Raw genomic sequence first — 17,853 nt, 5'->3', positions numbered from 1 at the left:
TTTTACTTTCGTTTTTATTGAAGTCACGATGGAAACTGTCCAATAGTCTGCAATACAAATCAGAAATATTCCAGAATTTATTTTGTTTGGATTTTCATTTTTATTACATTTATTTCGTATAATTTGTATAAGTGTTCAAGTGTACATTTGTGAACTATACGTTTAGCAACAACACGTCGGACTTTTAATCAGAAAGACAAACCAGTTTTAAGACGATTGCATTGGTTACATATTTGTGCATTCTCTTAAGGATTTACTGCTGATCATTTATATATACACTTTAAAAAATAGTGCTATATTGCACTAAAAGTGGCTCTTGGTCCGTATCGAAAGGGAACCACTTTTAGCGCTATAGCCATGTTTTGGAGGTGTTATGGAATCGCTGACAGGTTCTTTATACAGAAACGGTGCTTATAGCACCGCAGTCACCCCAAAGAACCACTGATGCAACAATATATGGCTAAAGGCTCCATGGGGTGAAAGGCTGCTTTGATTTTATTTTCCTGTAAACCACTACATGGCACACAATATGTAACAGATTTAAAACCATATTATTTTACCTAAATCATGGCGTGCCTTTTACCTCATGAACCACTTATGATTTATTTTCACAAAAAATCTGTTGCTCCATAAATGTTTAATACAAACATATATTTTTCTCAAAACGACTTGACAACAACTCGGAATTGTTTTAATCAAAATGACAAAACCAGTTTTAAGACGTGCATTGGTTAAATAGGCTATTTGTGCAAATTCACGTATATACTGTTGTCCATATAAATACAGGCAGGCTGCTTGTCAGAGACATATATCAATCGACACACATTTGACAAAGGTTTGGTATGCAAATGTATGGCAAAAACAAACAGCCAAAGCCTTCCGCATATATAGCCTAGAAAAAATGCATTGTCTTGCAGCAAAAAGAGAAGTTAAGATAATGCTAGAAAGTCAAATGTTTCCTCAATTTCCTCGCATAGAGCTCTAAACATGATTTAGAACCCCCCGGGTAGACGCAAGACCACGAAGAAAGTGGAGCGGTCCTCAATTTGGTGGTCTGAAAACTTCTCCTGGTCTTCTAGCTGTTTATCTGTGTACAGGAGTCTCAGAGACGATACATCATCACCTAGTGGTAACACAACGGAAAGTAAATATGAAACTGCATGGAAAAACTAAAAAACATTACTTGCGAAAGGTTAATCAATGTTCAGGATGTTCATAGCCTAATATATGTTTTTAGATTTAATTTAATTTAATCTCACCTGCTTGACCCGGTAGTTTTTCCGCAAGTTTCATTTTGAACTGTAAAACAGTTGTATTGTTGAATTCTTCCTGTGAATTCGCAACATCTACTGTCTTTGTCTCCCCTTTTATTCCAACCACCAAAATATGGAAGATCTTTCCCATTCTAAGGAAACTACTCCTAGCAAGTCAGTGTCGAGCAAATGTTATGAATGCGGCAAGTTTCATTTTCTCTTTTTGCTGCTGCGGGTATGGAAGGTAAATCCTGCCAAATGTAAATACATAAATTAAGCGATGAAAATGAAAACCAGATTGGCAATTCCATTATACATAACTGCGCAGACAAAATGTGCCTAAATGAAAAATGTAATGAAATTGTTTTCATTTTTATTTTTACACTGACAATGCACTGTCCCTGTCATTTTGAAAAAGAAAATGCAATTGATGTGACATTTCATTTTCACTATACTCTTGAGGACTGCCAATATGAAAATGAAAAGGCAAATGTAAAAAAGAAATTGCAAAAACATTTTTTACAAAGGTTTTATTGATGCTCAGGCAATAATACTGACACATTTCATATTAAAATGTAAAGTTTGATTTTCAAATAACTGTCTCTTTTATTCTATTTTCTTTTTCAAAGTAATGCAAATAACATGTTAATCAGTGGGTGTGGATGAGCGTCTGCATCAATGGAAACGGCCACAAAAAAGTAATATACAAATATTCAAATGAATGTGTGTAGACCTTGTTAGGTGCTTGGTCTTGGCTCTTTGTAATGATCACGACTGACTGTGCCTGGTGCAATAGCAAAAAGTTGCAGCGTGGTGTTCTGCATCTCTGATCAATTAACAGAAGTCTGAACAGACGAGCAAACTAAAGCATTGGAGAGCCCTGCATCTATAGCGAGCTCTGAACCCTGCCGGAGAGCAATTGTCCCCTCTCCCACGCTGGCCTGCGCTCACACTGTACATTACCATCCGTACTCGAGGATGCTTTCATCGTTACATTGTGACTGCTTTTAAGAAAACATAAACAAAGCGACCTTTTAATAATCCATCGTAATGTTCGGTTTCAGGTTTATTAAAAAAGCGCAAGGATACACTGACACACTGACTTTTGGACCATTGGTGGATTTGGTGCAACCCGGTGATATGAAACTAAAGGAGATCATAAAAGCCTTGTGAAAGTCAGGCTAGAGACACTGCCAGCCATCTAGAGGTGAAGAGAGCTGGAAGATGTGTAATAGATTACGTTATGAAACAGGCCCCAACCATGCCATGCAAACGTTATGTTAAAAGACAGATTTGAAACTCTTTGTTGTTCTGAAAAGAAAAAAAGAAAAAAGAAAATGTTGACTGGCTTTGTTTCATAAAGAACACTTTTTTACTTTGATAAGTTGTTTGTGTTCTACTTTGCAAATGTATCTTACAGAATGCCCTTAGATGCAGACTCTATGCATTCATGAGTGTGCTTGTGCTCATGGGTTGATGTTCTGGGACGGGTGAGTAGGCTGGGGGGAATCAGAGTATACTCGCTACAAAAAACTAGACTACCTCAAAGTATTGTCAAACTAGCATTAGCAGGCCTGGATTAAGAGTTCTGGGGCCCCTGGGTACAAATGTCTTTTAGACCCCCCCTCCCATATGCACCACAGGATTTCAACGTTACAAAGTATTACAACCTGAAGGACAATATCAAAACCTGTACACATTCTCCATCATACAGTATTTGCTGTATGCTTTTCTGGACCAGCAACAACAATATCAAGACATTTCCCATCATACTGTAATTCACTGAATTTGCAAGGACGTTATTAATTCAGTTCCATAATTCACATACAAACACGACTTTAAAAACTTTTAAAAACTTTTTTGATTCTGCAGTGTATTTTAAAACTAAACATGATTCGATGACCACGGTATATTTTGTTCATCTGCAGTCTTGTGTTATTTGTTTTGTTTGTTTGCTCTTAATAGGTGAATTCAAAGTTGTTAGAAGGTAATTGAGATTACTTGTTATAAGAATTCATAACGTGTCTCAAGCGATGCAAACCTTCCCATTTTGTCTCTGTGCTGTCCAGCATATAATATAGGTCATGCTGAATCAAGTTTAACATACAATCACACATTCTAGATTCGATCACACAGTCTAATCACAATACAATTGGAAGGGGGAGGACAAATTCTAATATACTAACAGAAACAATAGTTGCCATAGTCCCTTCGGGGGACAAGAGTTAAGCTCTTAATACAAAGTACCCAAATCATGATTTCCATCTGCGTCATAATTGTCTAACAACATCCACCTGTTGCAAGCTGGTTAGGTATATGAACATGTCTAGAGAATCTTTACGCTAATCACTAGAGGGGCGGAGCCATCCTGATTTCCAAATGTATAAATTTTGATTCTGGGTTACTAATGCTTCATGGAAACTCACGTTTAGCAATAATGGGGTTGTGGCAAGTTGGAGTTGGCTTGGTGCTTGTTTTTGTATTTGGCTTGTCTGATGCACAATGGCGGGGAAGATCAGTGCAAACTCCGAAGCCTCGTGCATTTATGCCTCGGTCACATATGCAAGTTCCTCAGCAGAGTGAAACTAGGATGCCTAAGTTTTCCCAAACCAACAACCCCCTGCTTGTGCCACAGAGATTTCCTTCTCAGTTTTCAATGCAGACTGGTCAAGATCCTGTTGGTGTTCAATCTAAACAGCTTTTGCAGGGTCCGATGGAAAAACTGACGTGGACCTTTCCAAGACTGCCAGAAGAACCGGCACTGCCAGAGATTCCTTTTGAGCTACGGCGGCCTGTTTCTCCCAATAGTGTAGGGGCTCAGTGTGGTGAGAATTCAGTGTATGTGGAAGTGTTGGAAGACTTCTTTGGGACTGGAAAACCACTAATGGCTTCTGGTTTTGCACTGGGAGGCTGTGAACCAATAGGGGAGGACAATAGTGCTCGAGTGCTCATCTTTGAGTCAGAACTGCATGGATGTGGCAGCATGTTAACGGTGAGAAGACTGATCCTCTACTTTCCAAAAGTGTTTAGGTTCTGAATTTGAGTAACATTCTTGTTTCTTTAGGAAACCGAAGATGAGCTTGTTTATGCCTTCAACCTTGTCTATACTCCCCAAGAGGCTTCAAATGGTGTTCCTATTGTCCGAAGTAGTTCTGCTGTTGTTAGTATTGAGTGTCACTATCCAAGGTGAGGTTCTGAGCTCAAGATGGCTGTGTACTCATGCGTGTAGTAAGATCTTTCCATTTGTGGTGACCAACTTTCTACAACCTACAGAATGCATAATGTGAGCAGCAATGTCCTGGTTCCAACTTGGGTACCATATGCAGCTACAAGGGTCGCTGAAGAGCGGTTGGTCTTTTCCCTCAAGCTTATGACTGGTTTGTATTCTATAGCTTTAGATTTTTATGTAGTTTCTACTTCATTTAGTAGACCATGTCTATTTGTCGTCAAAACAGATGAGTGGCAGTTTGAGAGACCTTCAAACCAGTATTTCCTGGGTGACATTGTGAATATTGAGGCTTCAGTGAAGACATACAACCATGTACCTGTCCATGTGTTTGTGGACCGTTGCGTAGCCACTGCAGCTCCTGACGTGAACTCCGACCCCAGATACTCATTCATTGAGAATAATGGGTAAGACATGTCCATTTACCCAGCCCATCCTAGAAGTATTGCAGGGTGTTTAAATTGTTTCTTCGCCAGGTGCCTGGTTGATGCCAAGTTCACAGGCTCAAGCTCTCGCTACCTGCCTCGAACTCAAATTGATACGCTACAGTTTCAGCTGGAGGCCTTCAGGTTCCAGCAAGTGAACAGTGGTCTGGTATGCATTTACATGCCTTAGTTATGATTACATTATAGTGCACAGTTTTTAACACTGTAGTCTTTGCAGGTCTACATCACATGCATTCTGAAGGCGATTCCTGTAGCCACTCCAGCAAATCCTGAGCAGAAGGCTTGCTCTTTCTCCCCTAATGGGTATGTTTCCCCCGAAAAGACTTCACTGGGTCAGCAGGGTGACGTTTATCATTGAGGATGTGTCTTTGTTTGGCAGGTGGGTGTCTGTGGATGAATCTGATCAGGTGTGTGGCTGCTGTGACTCAACCTGTAGCAGTAGTAGTGCAAGTGATCCGGTTCTTAAAGGTATGGTTTAACTCGTGGACTAACTACAAATGATTATGATCTTTGAAGTTTCTTACTAGTCTGTTCTCCATAGATCTACGGTGGGAGCAAGTATCTGTTGGGCCCCTCAATGTGAAGGACTTTGGCTTCGGCCGACTGTAATTTGAAATGGTTATGTCAAGTGCTGAATAAAACTTAAGTGATACATGGACTATGTGGCTGTCCTCCAAGATGTCTGGCACATCTCATTAACATGTTTGACATCTTATGGTTCTGATGTCACGCAAAGCCTCTCTACCTTGTTAAGTGGCACTTTGGCTGAATACTTGTTACAGGATTTTACTGCATTTTGCCAGGTAATGCATGGTAAAGGTTTTAACTTGTACATGAAGTTGAGTGCAAAATATTGACACTTTGGGTTAAAAGTACTCACTTGTTGCCAACTGTTTAAACCGTAATGGTTGTGTTGCTTTATTTTGAGGGCACAAGTTTACACTGAAGAAATGACACTTTGCTTCAATTTGTACAGTTTGTATAACAGTGTCACATGAAAAATATTCCAACATGTGAGCGGTGTACTCACTTCTGAGAGTCTACAAGCCAGTCTCCCTACGATTTGACTAAATGAAGCCCAGTAAACTGAATGCAATAATTAATTGCCAGGTGTTTGCGTTTATCCATTCCTTATTTTGTTAGCTTAATTCTAAAATACTAGGTAACAAATCTTTCAGTGTTCCCTTTAACACATTGTAATCATAATACAAGACTTGGCTTGACTCCGCCTCTGAAGATGCACTATAATATCTAGAGACTTTTAAAGAGCAATCTCAAAACTGTTTATAGCACGTTGTACTTCACCCTTGAGGTCAATGGAGCAGTGCCTTGGGACCCAGTTTACCATAACCAGTCAAGGTTGGTATGAAAAACAGGTGTTTATTGTCAGAAGCGCTATATTGCCAGGTGTGCTTGCAAGGCGATTTTTCTTTGGTGTTGAAAGCTTCTCGCACACACATTCAATGACAAGTCATGTAATTGTTTTAAATCTTTTTAAACTAAATCTTAATTTATAAAATGTACAGAAAACAATTGTTTGCGCCATCCAAAGGTGTTTATGTATTTTAAACGGGGCACTTTTAATTTTCATAGAGCAAGTGACATTTAACTTGGCCCAGTGTTCATTAATACATTTACAAACATGTACTAACGTGTAATTAAGGTAGCCGTTATTCACACATTCGTGTGACTCGTGTTGTAGAGAAGGTTAATTCTGGATTACTACATGCCTTAAATCATTAGTTCATAAACACCAACACACCTAATAAACCTCAAACCGAACATTACGATGGATTCTATTGTGTTGATAAAGATCACTTTGTTGATGCTTCTTAAAAGCATAAAGCAGTCACAATGTAGATGCAGGGCTCTCCAATGCTTTAGTTTGCTCGTCTGTCCAGATGTCTGTTAACTTATTAGATATGCACTATGCTGCAACTTTTCGGTGTTGCACCAGGCCCAGTCAGTCGTAATCATTTCAAAGAGCCAAGACCAAGCGCCTAGGTCTACGCAAGTTCATTCGAATAAACGGATATGGCGTTTTGGTGAGTGTTACATGTAATTTACATGTCTTTAAAAATGAAATAAAAGAGAAAAGAAAATTCAAATTAAAAATTTTAATTGTGTCAAATAATAATAACCTTTGTAAAAATGTTTTTACAATTTCTTTTTCAAATTTGACTTCTCATTTTCATATTGGCAGTCTTGCCTCGAGATTTTAGTGACAATGAAATATCAAATCACCAATTGCCTTTCAGTTTGACAGGGACAATGCATTGTCAGTGTAAAAATTAAATAATTTCACTTTATTTTTAATTGTGGCACATATTTTGCGCTTGGTTATGTATAATGAAATTGTAATATTGTTTTTCATTTTTCATGAGACAAGGAATCCGTAGACACCGAGATTGGACAAACATTTCAAAAGTTATGAGCAAAAATAGAATTTTTTTAAATCTAGCGACCCATAGGTGCTGCTTTTCCCCGTTTTGGCAAGGACCCCCAGTCCTAGGTGACGATGAAGCGGATAAAGTCTCGTACCAATAGATCAAAGAATGGCCGATATACTGTCTCCAATACGTTTTTGTGTCAACTTTGAAAAATTTGCGACCTCATAACTTTTGAAAAATGACAAAAAATCGCCATTCTTTCGGGTCATATCTGTGCAGCTGAGTCCAAAGACAGTCTAAGACCATTTTTATGACAATCAGTCACAAATTCTAGGACTAGAAGATACGCAATACTGTACTTTTCAAGATGGCCGCTACTGTAATGGGTGGAATGTTAATGTAACACATGGAATGCGATGAGCGTGAGGAGTGTATGACATGTGCCGAGTAGTATGACTGTGGATCAATAGGTTCACAAGTTACAGCTGTTGGAAAAGTGCATTTTTTAACTGCTGGTGGTGCTATAGAGTGAGTGCTGGAGACCCTATTGGTCACGTGACCTTATTGGTCACATGACTATTCAGGACAACCACTGCGAGTGTGCCAAATTTCATAATTTTCCTATGTTCAAAGGTTTGCCATAAACTCCCCATTGGTTAAGAAAAATTCTAATATACTAACAGAAACAATAGTGGCCATAGTCTCTTCGGGGCTTGGCCTCTAATAAGGAAGAGTATAGCTCTTAATACAAAGTACCCAAATCATGATTTCCATCTGCGTCATAATTGTCCAACAACATCCACCTGTTGCAAGCTGGTTAGGTATATGATCAAGTCTAGAGAAGCATTACGCTAATCACTAGAGGGCCGGAGCCATCCTGATTTCCAAATGTATAAATTTTGATTCTGGGTTACTAATGCTTCATGGAAACTCACGTTTAGCAATAATGGGGTTGTGGCAAGTTGTATTTGTATTTGTCTTTGGCTTGTCTGATGCACAATGGCGGGGAAGATCAGTGCAAACTCAGAAGCCTCGTGCATTTATGCCTCGGTCACATATGCAAGTTCCTCAGCAGAGTGAAACTAGGATGCCTAAGTTTCCCCAAACCAACAACCCCCTGCTTGTGCCACAGAGATTTCCTTCTCAGTTTTCAATGCAGACTGGTCAAGATCCTGTCGGTGTTCAATCTAAACAGCTTTTGCAGGGTCCGATAGAAAAACTGACGTGGACCTTTCCAAGACTGCCAGAAGAACCGGCACTGCCAGAGATTCCTTTTGAGCTGCGGCGCCCTGCTTCTCCCAATAGTGTAGGGGCTCAGTGCGGTGAGAATTCAGTGTATTTGGAAGTGATGGAAGACTTCTTTGGCACTGGAAAACCACTAATGGCTTCTGGTTTTGCACTGGGAGGCTGTGAACCAATAGGGGAGGACAATAATGCTCGAGTGCTTATCTTTGAGTCTGAACTGCATGGATGTGGCAGCATGTTAACGGTGAGACTACTGATCCTCTACTTGCCAAAAGTGTTTAGGTTCTGAATTTGAGTAACATTCTTGTTTCTTTAGGTAACGGAAGATGAGCTTGTTTATGCCTTCGACCTTGTCTATACTCCTCAAGAGGCTTCAAATGGTGTTCCTATTGTAAGGAGTAGTTCTGCTGTTGTTAGTATTGAGTGTCACTATCCAAGGTGAGGTTTTGATTTCAAGATGGCTGTGTACTCGTGCGTGTAGTAGAGATCTTTCCGTTTGTGGTGACCAACTTTCCACAACCTACAGAATGCATAATGTGAGCAGCAATGTCCTGGTTCCCACTTGGGTACCATATGCAGCTACAAGGGTCGCTGAAGAGCGGTTGGTCTTCTCCCTAAAGCTTATGACTGGTTTGTATTCTATAGCTTTAGATTTTTATGTAGTTTCTACTTCATTTAGTAGACCATGTCTATTTGTCGTCAAAACAGATGATTGGCAGTTTGAGAGACCCTCAAACCAATACTTCCTGGGTGACATTGTGAATATTGAGGCCTCTGTGAAGACGTACAACCATGTACCTGTCCATGTGTTTGTGGACCGTTGCGTAGCCACTGCAGCTCCTGACGTGAACTCCGACCCCAGATACTCATTCATTGAGAATAATGGGTAAGACATGTCCATTTACCCAGCCCATCCTAGAAGTATTGCAGGGTGTTTAAATTGTTTCTTCGCCAGGTGCCTGGTTGATGCCAAGTTCACAGGCTCAAGCTCTCGCTACCTGCCTCGAACTCAAATTGATACGCTACAGTTTCAGCTGGAGGCCTTCAGGTTCCAGCAAGTGAACAGTGGTCTGGTATGCATTTACATGCCTTAGTTATGATTACATTATAGTGCACAGTTTTTAACCCTGTTGTCTTTGCAGGTCTACATCACATGCATTCTGAAGGCGATTCCTGTAGCCACTCCAGCAAATCCTGAGCAGAAGGCTTGTTATTTCTCCCCTAATGGGTATGTTTCCCCCGAAAAGACTTCACTGGGTCATTAGGGTGACGTTTATCATTGAGGATGTGTCTTTGTTTGGCAGGTGGGTGTCTGTAGATGAATCTGATCAGGTGTGTGGCTGTTGTGACTCAACCTGTAGCAGTAGTAGTGCAAGTGATCCGGTTCTTAAAGGTATGGTTTAACTCGTGGACTAACTACAAATGATTATGATCTTTGAAGTTTCTTACTAGTCTGTTCTCCATAGATCTACGGTGGGAGCAAGTATCTGTTGGGCCCCTCAATGTGAAGGACTTTGGCTTCGGCCGACTGTAATTTGAAATGGTTATGTCAAGTGCTGAATAAAACTTAAGTGATACATGGACTATAGTGGCTGTCCTTCAAGAAGTCTGGCACATCTCATTTACATGTTTGACATCTTATGGTTCTGATGTCACGCAAAGCCTCTCTACCTTGTTAAGTGGCACTTTGGCTGAATACTTGTTACAGGATTTTACTGCATTTTGCCAGGTAATGCATGGTAAAGGTTTTAACTTGTACATGAAGTTGAGTGCAAAATATTGACACTTGAAGTACTCACTTGTTGCCAACAGTTTAGACCGTAATGGCTGTGTTGCTTTATTTTGAGGGCACAAGTTTACACTTATACAAGCTGTACAAATGGTAGCAAAGTGTCTTTTCTTCAGTGTTGTCACATAAAAAATATTCGAACATGTGAGCGATGTACTCACTTCTGAGATTGTGTACAGTCTCCCTACGATTTGACTAAATGAAGAAGCCCAGAAAACTGAATTTATTCACACATTCCTGTGACTCATGTTGTAGAGCGGGTTAATTCTGGATTACTATATGCCTTGAATCATCATTAGTTCATAATCACCAACACACCTAATAAACCTATTAGGTTTCTATTGTGTTGATAAAGCTCACTTTGTTGGTGCTTCATAAAAGCATAAACGCAGTCACAATATAGACGCAGGGATCTCCAATGCTTTAGGTTGCTCATCTGTCCAGACGTCTGTTAACTTATTAGGTATGCACTATGCTGCAACTTTTTGGTGTTGCACCAGGACCAGTCAGTCGTTCTCATCTCAAATAGCCAAGACCAAGCGCCTAGGTCTACGCAAGTTCATTTTAATAAACGGACATAGCGTTTTGGTGGGCGTTACCTGTAATGCAGACCCTCACCCACACCAACTGATTAACATGTAATTTACATGTCTTTAAAATGAAATCTCTTTTATTTCATTTTCTATTATTTTCGTTAAGAAAATTCAAATGTAAAATTTATATCGTGTCAAATAATAAAAACCTTTGTAAAAATGTTTTTACAATTTCTTTTTCACATTTGACTTCTCATTTTCATATTGGCAGTCTTGCCTCGAGATTTAAGTGACAATGAAATATCAAATCACCAATTGCCTTTCAATTTGACAGGGACAACGCATTGTCAGTGTAAAAAATTAATCATTTTATTTATGGCACATATTTTGCTCTTGGTTATGTGTAATGAAATTGTAATATTGTTTTTCGTTTTTATTGTTTCATTTATTGTTTTAAATTTGGCAGGATTTACCTTCCATAGTTTCATTCCACGGTGGAGGTGTTGCTGTCCATAAAAGCAGACACCATCCTTAATGAATAGGTGAAAAGCATATCATGTTTAAAGATTAGGCCTAAGATCAAGAAATTCATATAACATGGTCAAAGCATTATTTGTTAAAAATAAAAATAGGCGTTAGTATACACTCTAAAAACTGCTGGGTTGTTTTTTCAACCCAAGCGCTGGGTTAAGACCGCTGGGTACGAAAACTGGTTGATTTGACCCAAATTTGGGTTGGCGACCGTAACCCAACAGTGCTGGGTTGTTCATGCGGACGTTAAAGAGAACGGCACGTTACGTTAAAAAGGTTCCGACGATTCCCTCAGTGTTGATAATACTCCGCCACCGTTTGCGGCGCTTGACAAAATATTGCGGCTTTTGGCAGAAATATGTTTGTGGAAAAAACAACTAAATAGCGATAAATGTGAAAATGCCTGAGGTGAACTTTGGGGGTTAAATCAGCCTGTATCCCGCAGTAACCAGTGGGAGGGACAAGTGAGAGGGAACTTTTAAACTTTCTTGGGACATGTAATGAAAACGCTTCACTAATATATTTTTAAATAAGCCTTTTAGTGTTCTTTTCTTGACGAAAAGAAACCCAACGCTTCGGGCTTAAGGACTACTTTTTGTTGGCGGATGTGCTGCGCAATTAGTAAACGGAGTCTGCTCAGGGAAGTGAGACGACGCGAAAACTGAAGCTGAGGCTCGTCGATGAATTTTTGAGGCCAGAAAAGGTAAGATGGTGTAAAATTACTTTTTCTATACTTTATAAAAAACTATTTCTATACTTTATATTTAAGATACATTTTGTTGTATTATAAGTCGTTTGTTATAATTGCGGTTATTTACGGTCAAGTTGGGCTTGCTGCCCTGAGTTTCTGTTAGCACGATAATTTCCCGCCTAGCTAGTTTTCAGTTTTCGACAATTTTTATGAAGTTATTCATTCATTACATCACAATTTATTTGTTCACAAAGAGAATACTATATTTTTGGCTGTCTTAAACGTTCAACCTGCCATGATTTACCCATTAAGATAACTTACGTAACGTTATATCATGACGTTCATTTTCCTTTTTCTTGAATATATCAGACATTCACTTCATTACCATTTATTTATTTAATATAAGTTTTTAGATGCCAGTGTTTCGATTCGAAAGTTTTAAATCTAACGTTAGCATGCTGCTGGTATACGGAGGGGCCTGATAAAAAATGCTCGTTTAAACAAAATGTCGTCTGACGGACTTAAATTAGAGGGTTTTGCATCTAATATAGATTATTATTTACATGCCACTTTATGTAATTGAGGATTAAGATGTATGTGTCTAGAATGCTAAAATGTCTTGTAACTCTTTTTTTCAGATGGATGATTTTGTACAAAGTAAGCTTAGAGAATGGAAACTTGACCAGTTAATTCCCACATTTGAAGGTAAGTGTGAATGTATAATATTTTACAGTGTTGTTTATAGCAATGCACTGCTTTTCAAGGTTAAAGTGTTATTAAAAGGGATAGTTTATCCAAAAATACTTTTTTGGTAATGTTTTGTCACACACATAACGCTCTACACGATTCAAGACCTCCTAGCATCTTCAGAACACAAATTAAGATATTTTAGATCCACATCCGAGATATTCCATACCACCTCATAGACATCATGCTAATTGTGCCCGTCAAGGTCCAGAAAAGTACTTTTATCAACATATTCTTCTCTACCCTGTCAGGCTAAGACGTGCGTCCATGAGAGCACTACAACACATTCGCATCCTCTCGGTGACGTACTTCGTGTCGAATTCGTCTATCCGAGCTTATCCGCGATTGAGAACAGTGTTCACAGGATTTTGACAGACTTTTGGCGTATTTGTTGTGACATTAAGTAAATGCATTGTATGGGTAACGCAGGAGTATCCTCAAGAAGCTGTGTGGACGCGTTTGACATCATCATAAAGCAAGAGCGACACAGAGAGCAGTGTGCTGAGTATTGCGATGTCATGCACCAATCGATTTGCAAAGCAACGCATTAAGTTCAACGCTCCCTGTCATTGCCATAGGCACCAAATCACATATTGCAAAAATGAAAGACAACCATGGGACACTCATCGGATCTGAACAGTTGCTATAGTTTGGACAATATATAATTTAAATTCAATTTTAATCGGATATGCACAAAAATCGGAGTTGAAGTTACAGTTTGTGGCGTAGCCATTTGTTTTTACATGATTGTAATTTCCTCAGTTTGGTCTGTTTCAATGTATCTACTTTCATTTAGCAGATGACAGACTTACTAACAATAGAGCATGTAATTGCCGCATCAGAATATAACATGTTCTGGATGTAACTTCTTTTACAGCTGAGAAGATTGACCAAGAAACACTCTACCTTTTGGACGACTCCACGCTGACCTCGCTTATCCCTGTTATTGGACTTCGAAAAATAATATCTGGCCAGCAAGTCAGGTTGAACAATACATGAAACAGACAGCCATCCATCGGGCCAAATGGACTCTTCATTTACTGTCCAACTTACAAACTATGTCAGCAGGTAATTATATTTTGCCCTTTGTAAAAAATGTAACCCTTGGTGTCAAATGTTAAGGATGCTAGCACTTTAAGTGTTTACATGAACTCGTTTAATTTTAATTGCAGACCATCAGAGTGACATTGCCTTAATTGTCCTACCTGTAGTCCTTCCAACTTCAGTTTATAAGATCGGAAGGAAAATGTTCAAACCAACCTTTATTGAAACCAGGAGGGCATTCATAGACATACAACCGGTAAGTAAACAGCCATTGCTAAAAGCACATCAAGGTGTCACAAGACATTGTGCTCTCCATATGTATTAGCACTCTGTCAAAATGTGAGCTTCAGCTGTGTATAAATCTAGTAAAAAATGCAATCAAGCATTTAAGCAATTTTTTGCCTTCACATTTCCCAAGAAATCTTAAATTAATTTGAGCCCAAATCAACTATGTGAAAATAGTAATATCGGGGTTCTTCCAAAAAGGATTTTAGCAAGTTTTTTATTTATTCCCTTCAGATTATTTGAGCTCTGTTCTCACATCATTTATTTTTCAGATTGGTACCAACATGGCTGAATACCTGAGATCAAAAGGCACAGTCGAATTTCCCTATGTTCTCATGCTGGGAGACAACGAGTGCTTTCAGGCTTTTGTTATAGTAAATGGAGAAGCACTTGAGCAAAAAACATTGCTGGCAGCAGTAGATGTTTGCTTTAAAGCTTTCTACGTCTTGGATATCAATTACCCCAAGCAATGCTCCCCCGTCTGGCAGTTTCTACAGACTGTGGTGTTTGGACTTCTTGGAGATGAAACTCCATCAATAAGAATTCTACGTGCTTTTATTTCTGCTGCTAAACAGTAGTTGTTGTCAGTGAGAACAGCTTTGCCAGTTCAATTTATAATGATTTAAGTTCTTAAATCATTAAGTTCTTGACCCTTTCTCTCTAAGGAAGAGCAGAATGTGTGCAGTTTGTTATTTTGGCTGAGTTTTAACTGATTCTGACATTATGCAGAAGTGCATAGAGTATTAAACAATTAAACATGTTGTGATAGTTTTAATGCCAATGTTTTTACAATTTATTTTTCTGTGACAATTTCTCTCTTAGGAAAACAGAATATATGCAGTTTGTTGCTTTGGTTGAATGTTTATTGATTCTGACATGCTGATGTTTATAAAGTGTAAAAGAAGTTAAAATGTCACTGATTTTTTACTCTACAATTGATTTTATTGTGACAATTTCTCTAGTAGGAGTTTATCCAGTTTATTTTTACACAATGTTAACTGATGCTGACATTGCGTAAAAATAAACTGGATAAACTCCTACTAGAGAAATTGTACACTACAATTAATACATTTTTATTGTGACCATTTCTTAGGGAAAAAGAATTCATGCAGTTTTTTATCGCTGAATGTAAAATAAACGAGTTTTTTCCCTACTTGATTTGCCATGCGCTTCTCTCAGACCCCAACACACAAACACAACATTTACTTTTCACAAATAGACTATTAATATTCAAATTAAAATATTTTTTAAATTAAAATACCTAGTTGTATTTTTTAACCCATTTTGGGTTGAGGTTAACCCAGCAGTTATGTTTATTTTTAACCCAATTTTGGGTAAAAAATATAACCCAACATGCTGGGTCAAAGCCATAACCCAACCCTGCTGGGTTAAAACAACCCAGCGTTGGCTCGGTCCATATTGGACCCAGCGCTGGGTTACCAAAATAACCCAAGTTGGGTTATTTTTAACCCAGCATTTTTTAGAGTGTACTGTCCCTCAAACGAGAAGACACGTGACATAATAGAAAGCGAAAGAAAAGCCCTTTAGGTTCATTTCAAAGCAGACTGGAGCAAACGAAGAAACGATGACGGAACAACGTGAAGAAAAGCGCTACGATCCTAATGACAACACACTTAAGTTTGTTTCGCGCCAGGATGACATAAGTATTTGCACATCAACTTTTTATCAATGCTTATTTACATGAACATTTTTATAACATTCTTCTTTGAGTTGACTGACAAGATTCAAGGTTTATGGACGTTCTGTATGTTACGAAAAACAAATTTAACATTGGAAAGAGATAGGAAAACCGACATAACGCGTTTTTCAGGTTTGAAAGAGCGAGGCGCATCGCAATGCCTCCGTTGACTTTAGAAAAGCGCAGTGCGCTGTGGTTTTCATAGACAAACATCGAATCAGCTGCCCCGTGCGTTAAGGATTGTCTAGAATCTTTGGTTTGCCTTTAACTGTCATATTATCAGAAACTTAAGTAATAATAAAAGTTGTTTCCTGCTATAATCATTTCCTCATGCCTTAAAATAAAAACAAATCTCTTCCGCCAACACATGACCGATTAGTTCTGACTTCTTTCTCCTTCTACGTATCCTACTCTTAAAAAAACTTCACTGTAGGCTAAACTGTCGATGTGCTATATGAGACCAGTTTTCGATTGCACTTTTTTTGGTCCTTATGTTGTTCCTATTGCTTCCATTACCTCATCTGTAAGTCGCATTGGATAAGCCTCTGCTGAATTACTTAATGTAATGACTTGAAAGGTGTTGGTAACAGAACAGCAAAAATGTAAACTGTCTTTGGTAAATGCATAGAAAATACTCAATGTTTTAAAATGATGACTTTGCGCATAGTTTATCTTAAAGCATATCAGACACACCACATTGACATATATACAATAATAAAAACTTGATTTTGACCACAGGGGGACTTGAAAAAAAAATGTACAAGCAGAGGGTGCTGTTCTGCTTTTACCTTGCTGTAGTTTTTCATTCAGCTTATTATTTTTAATAAAAGTATTAAATATTGTGCTACTCAAGAACGCATACTGCCTGAATTACTTTTTGGTAATTGGGTGTCCATGGGTTTGCACATGAGTTAAGCAGAATTAATTCATCTTTTAAAAATCTATTTTTGTCTTTAAACAATCCTCAAACAGGACATGAATGTGCAATAATACAACTGTACTTTCAGCTTTGGATGATGACCCTGAAATTCTTAAGGCTGAGATGTCATGTGGTCATGCAGTGACTCCAGAGTCACTTACTGCATGGTGTCGTAGTCTACTCGACCAGGTACCAACACATTTATTCAAAATAAATAACAACTATCGATTTAAAGACACATTTAAATATGCAAACTGGACATTCATTGCCAGGGCCAGTACAAGTTCATGTGCCCTGCGCTTAAAGATGGAACAACACAGAAGTGCAACGCTGAGTGGCCATATGTGGAGGTGCGGCGGTTGGCTGTACTGACACAAGAAGAACAGAGGCATTTTGAAGAAGCCATGGCTGTCCTGGCTGCAGCCGTGTACTGTGAACACAAAACAGTGTGTATTTTTTTAACATTTTTTGTTCCCTTCAAAGTAGGCTATGCTATAATAGCCTATAAATATATTTAAAGAAATGGTAACACTCAGCTTCTGCCAATCTCATATTAATCTTCAGTACCTATACAGCAGTAGTGAACCGTGATGTGCAGATGGCGGGAAGTTAACAAAAACGCGGCCAATTAGAAAGATGATATGACTAATCAGTTTAACTGTGACTCAAAATTAATCTCTCACATTTATTTACTGATCTGTCAGCCAGTGGCATGCTACTAAAAAATGACAATGTAGAAGGCGCCCCAGCCCCGTGTAAACACGTTCGACTTCTTGCAGCATGTGCAAGGATATTATAAAAGAGAGATACAGCTGATAATTTCCAAAAAACACGAGCTGCTAGAGGTGGGACTAGTGGGGAGAGTGGGACGGAACTAAAGCAGCAAGCACATCCCTTCATGTTCGTGTACAAGCCTACTGCCAACAAAACTCAGACGTATGACTTAAGTTTGACTTACCTGGTGCAGTTCGTGTTCGGCATCTTTTAACACTGGGACCGCACCATCTAGCAGTTTCAAACGATCTCCAAATCGAGCGCTATTTTTGGTGAGACCA

General features: G+C 38.7%; 4 protein-coding genes across 4 annotated transcripts in view; 3 read left to right on the top strand and 1 right to left on the bottom strand.

Moving 5' to 3' along the window:
• Positions 1 to 2: 2 nt before the first annotated feature.
• LOC306891950 (uncharacterized protein) lies at positions 3 to 1,441 on the bottom strand. Its single transcript, XM_079452598.1, has 2 exons — positions 1,260 to 1,441; positions 3 to 1,123 (listed from the first exon to the last, which is right to left on the bottom strand). Exons 1-2 carry the CDS (start codon positions 1,402 to 1,404, stop codon positions 993 to 995), a joined length of 276 nt encoding a protein of 91 aa, XP_079308724.1. The 5' UTR covers positions 1,405 to 1,441; the 3' UTR covers positions 3 to 992.
• Positions 1,442 to 3,665: 2,224 nt separating this feature from the next.
• LOC306891833 (zona pellucida sperm-binding protein 3-like) lies at positions 3,666 to 6,666 on the top strand. The gene is made up of 8 exons (XM_079452399.1): positions 3,666 to 4,245; positions 4,318 to 4,439; positions 4,527 to 4,630; positions 4,709 to 4,886; positions 4,956 to 5,073; positions 5,143 to 5,228; positions 5,305 to 5,393; positions 5,467 to 6,666. The coding sequence occupies exons 1-8, from the start codon at positions 3,691 to 3,693 to the stop codon at positions 5,532 to 5,534; spliced, it is 1,320 nt and encodes a 439-aa protein (XP_079308525.1). The 5' UTR covers positions 3,666 to 3,690; the 3' UTR covers positions 5,535 to 6,666.
• Positions 6,667 to 8,125: 1,459 nt separating this feature from the next.
• On the top strand, positions 8,126 to 11,415 carry LOC306891892 (zona pellucida sperm-binding protein 3-like). The gene is made up of 8 exons (XM_079452513.1): positions 8,126 to 8,804; positions 8,877 to 8,998; positions 9,087 to 9,190; positions 9,269 to 9,446; positions 9,516 to 9,633; positions 9,703 to 9,788; positions 9,865 to 9,953; positions 10,027 to 11,415. Exons 1-8 carry the CDS (start codon positions 8,232 to 8,234, stop codon positions 10,092 to 10,094), a joined length of 1,338 nt encoding a protein of 445 aa, XP_079308639.1. The 5' UTR covers positions 8,126 to 8,231; the 3' UTR covers positions 10,095 to 11,415.
• A 4,295-nt stretch (positions 11,416 to 15,710) lies between these two features.
• Positions 15,711 to 17,853, top strand: part of LOC306891934 (uncharacterized protein) — a 2,912-nt gene continuing 769 nt past the window's right edge. Inside the window, exons 1-3 of the mRNA XM_079452574.1 lie at positions 15,711 to 15,844; positions 16,887 to 16,987; positions 17,071 to 17,244. Coding sequence (XP_079308700.1) covers positions 15,766 to 15,844; positions 16,887 to 16,987; positions 17,071 to 17,244 — 354 coding nt within the window. The 5' untranslated portion in view covers positions 15,711 to 15,765. The remainder of the gene's footprint in view (positions 15,845 to 16,886; positions 16,988 to 17,070; positions 17,245 to 17,853) is intronic.

The sequence above is a fragment of the Barbatula barbatula genome (assembly GCF_947034865.1).
Source record: "Barbatula barbatula genome assembly, chromosome: 1".
Classification (NCBI taxonomy): Eukaryota; Metazoa; Chordata; class Actinopteri; order Cypriniformes; family Nemacheilidae; genus Barbatula; species Barbatula barbatula.
The sequence above is the reverse complement of the archived record's forward strand: the minus strand, read 5'-3'. Positions and strand labels throughout refer to the sequence as shown.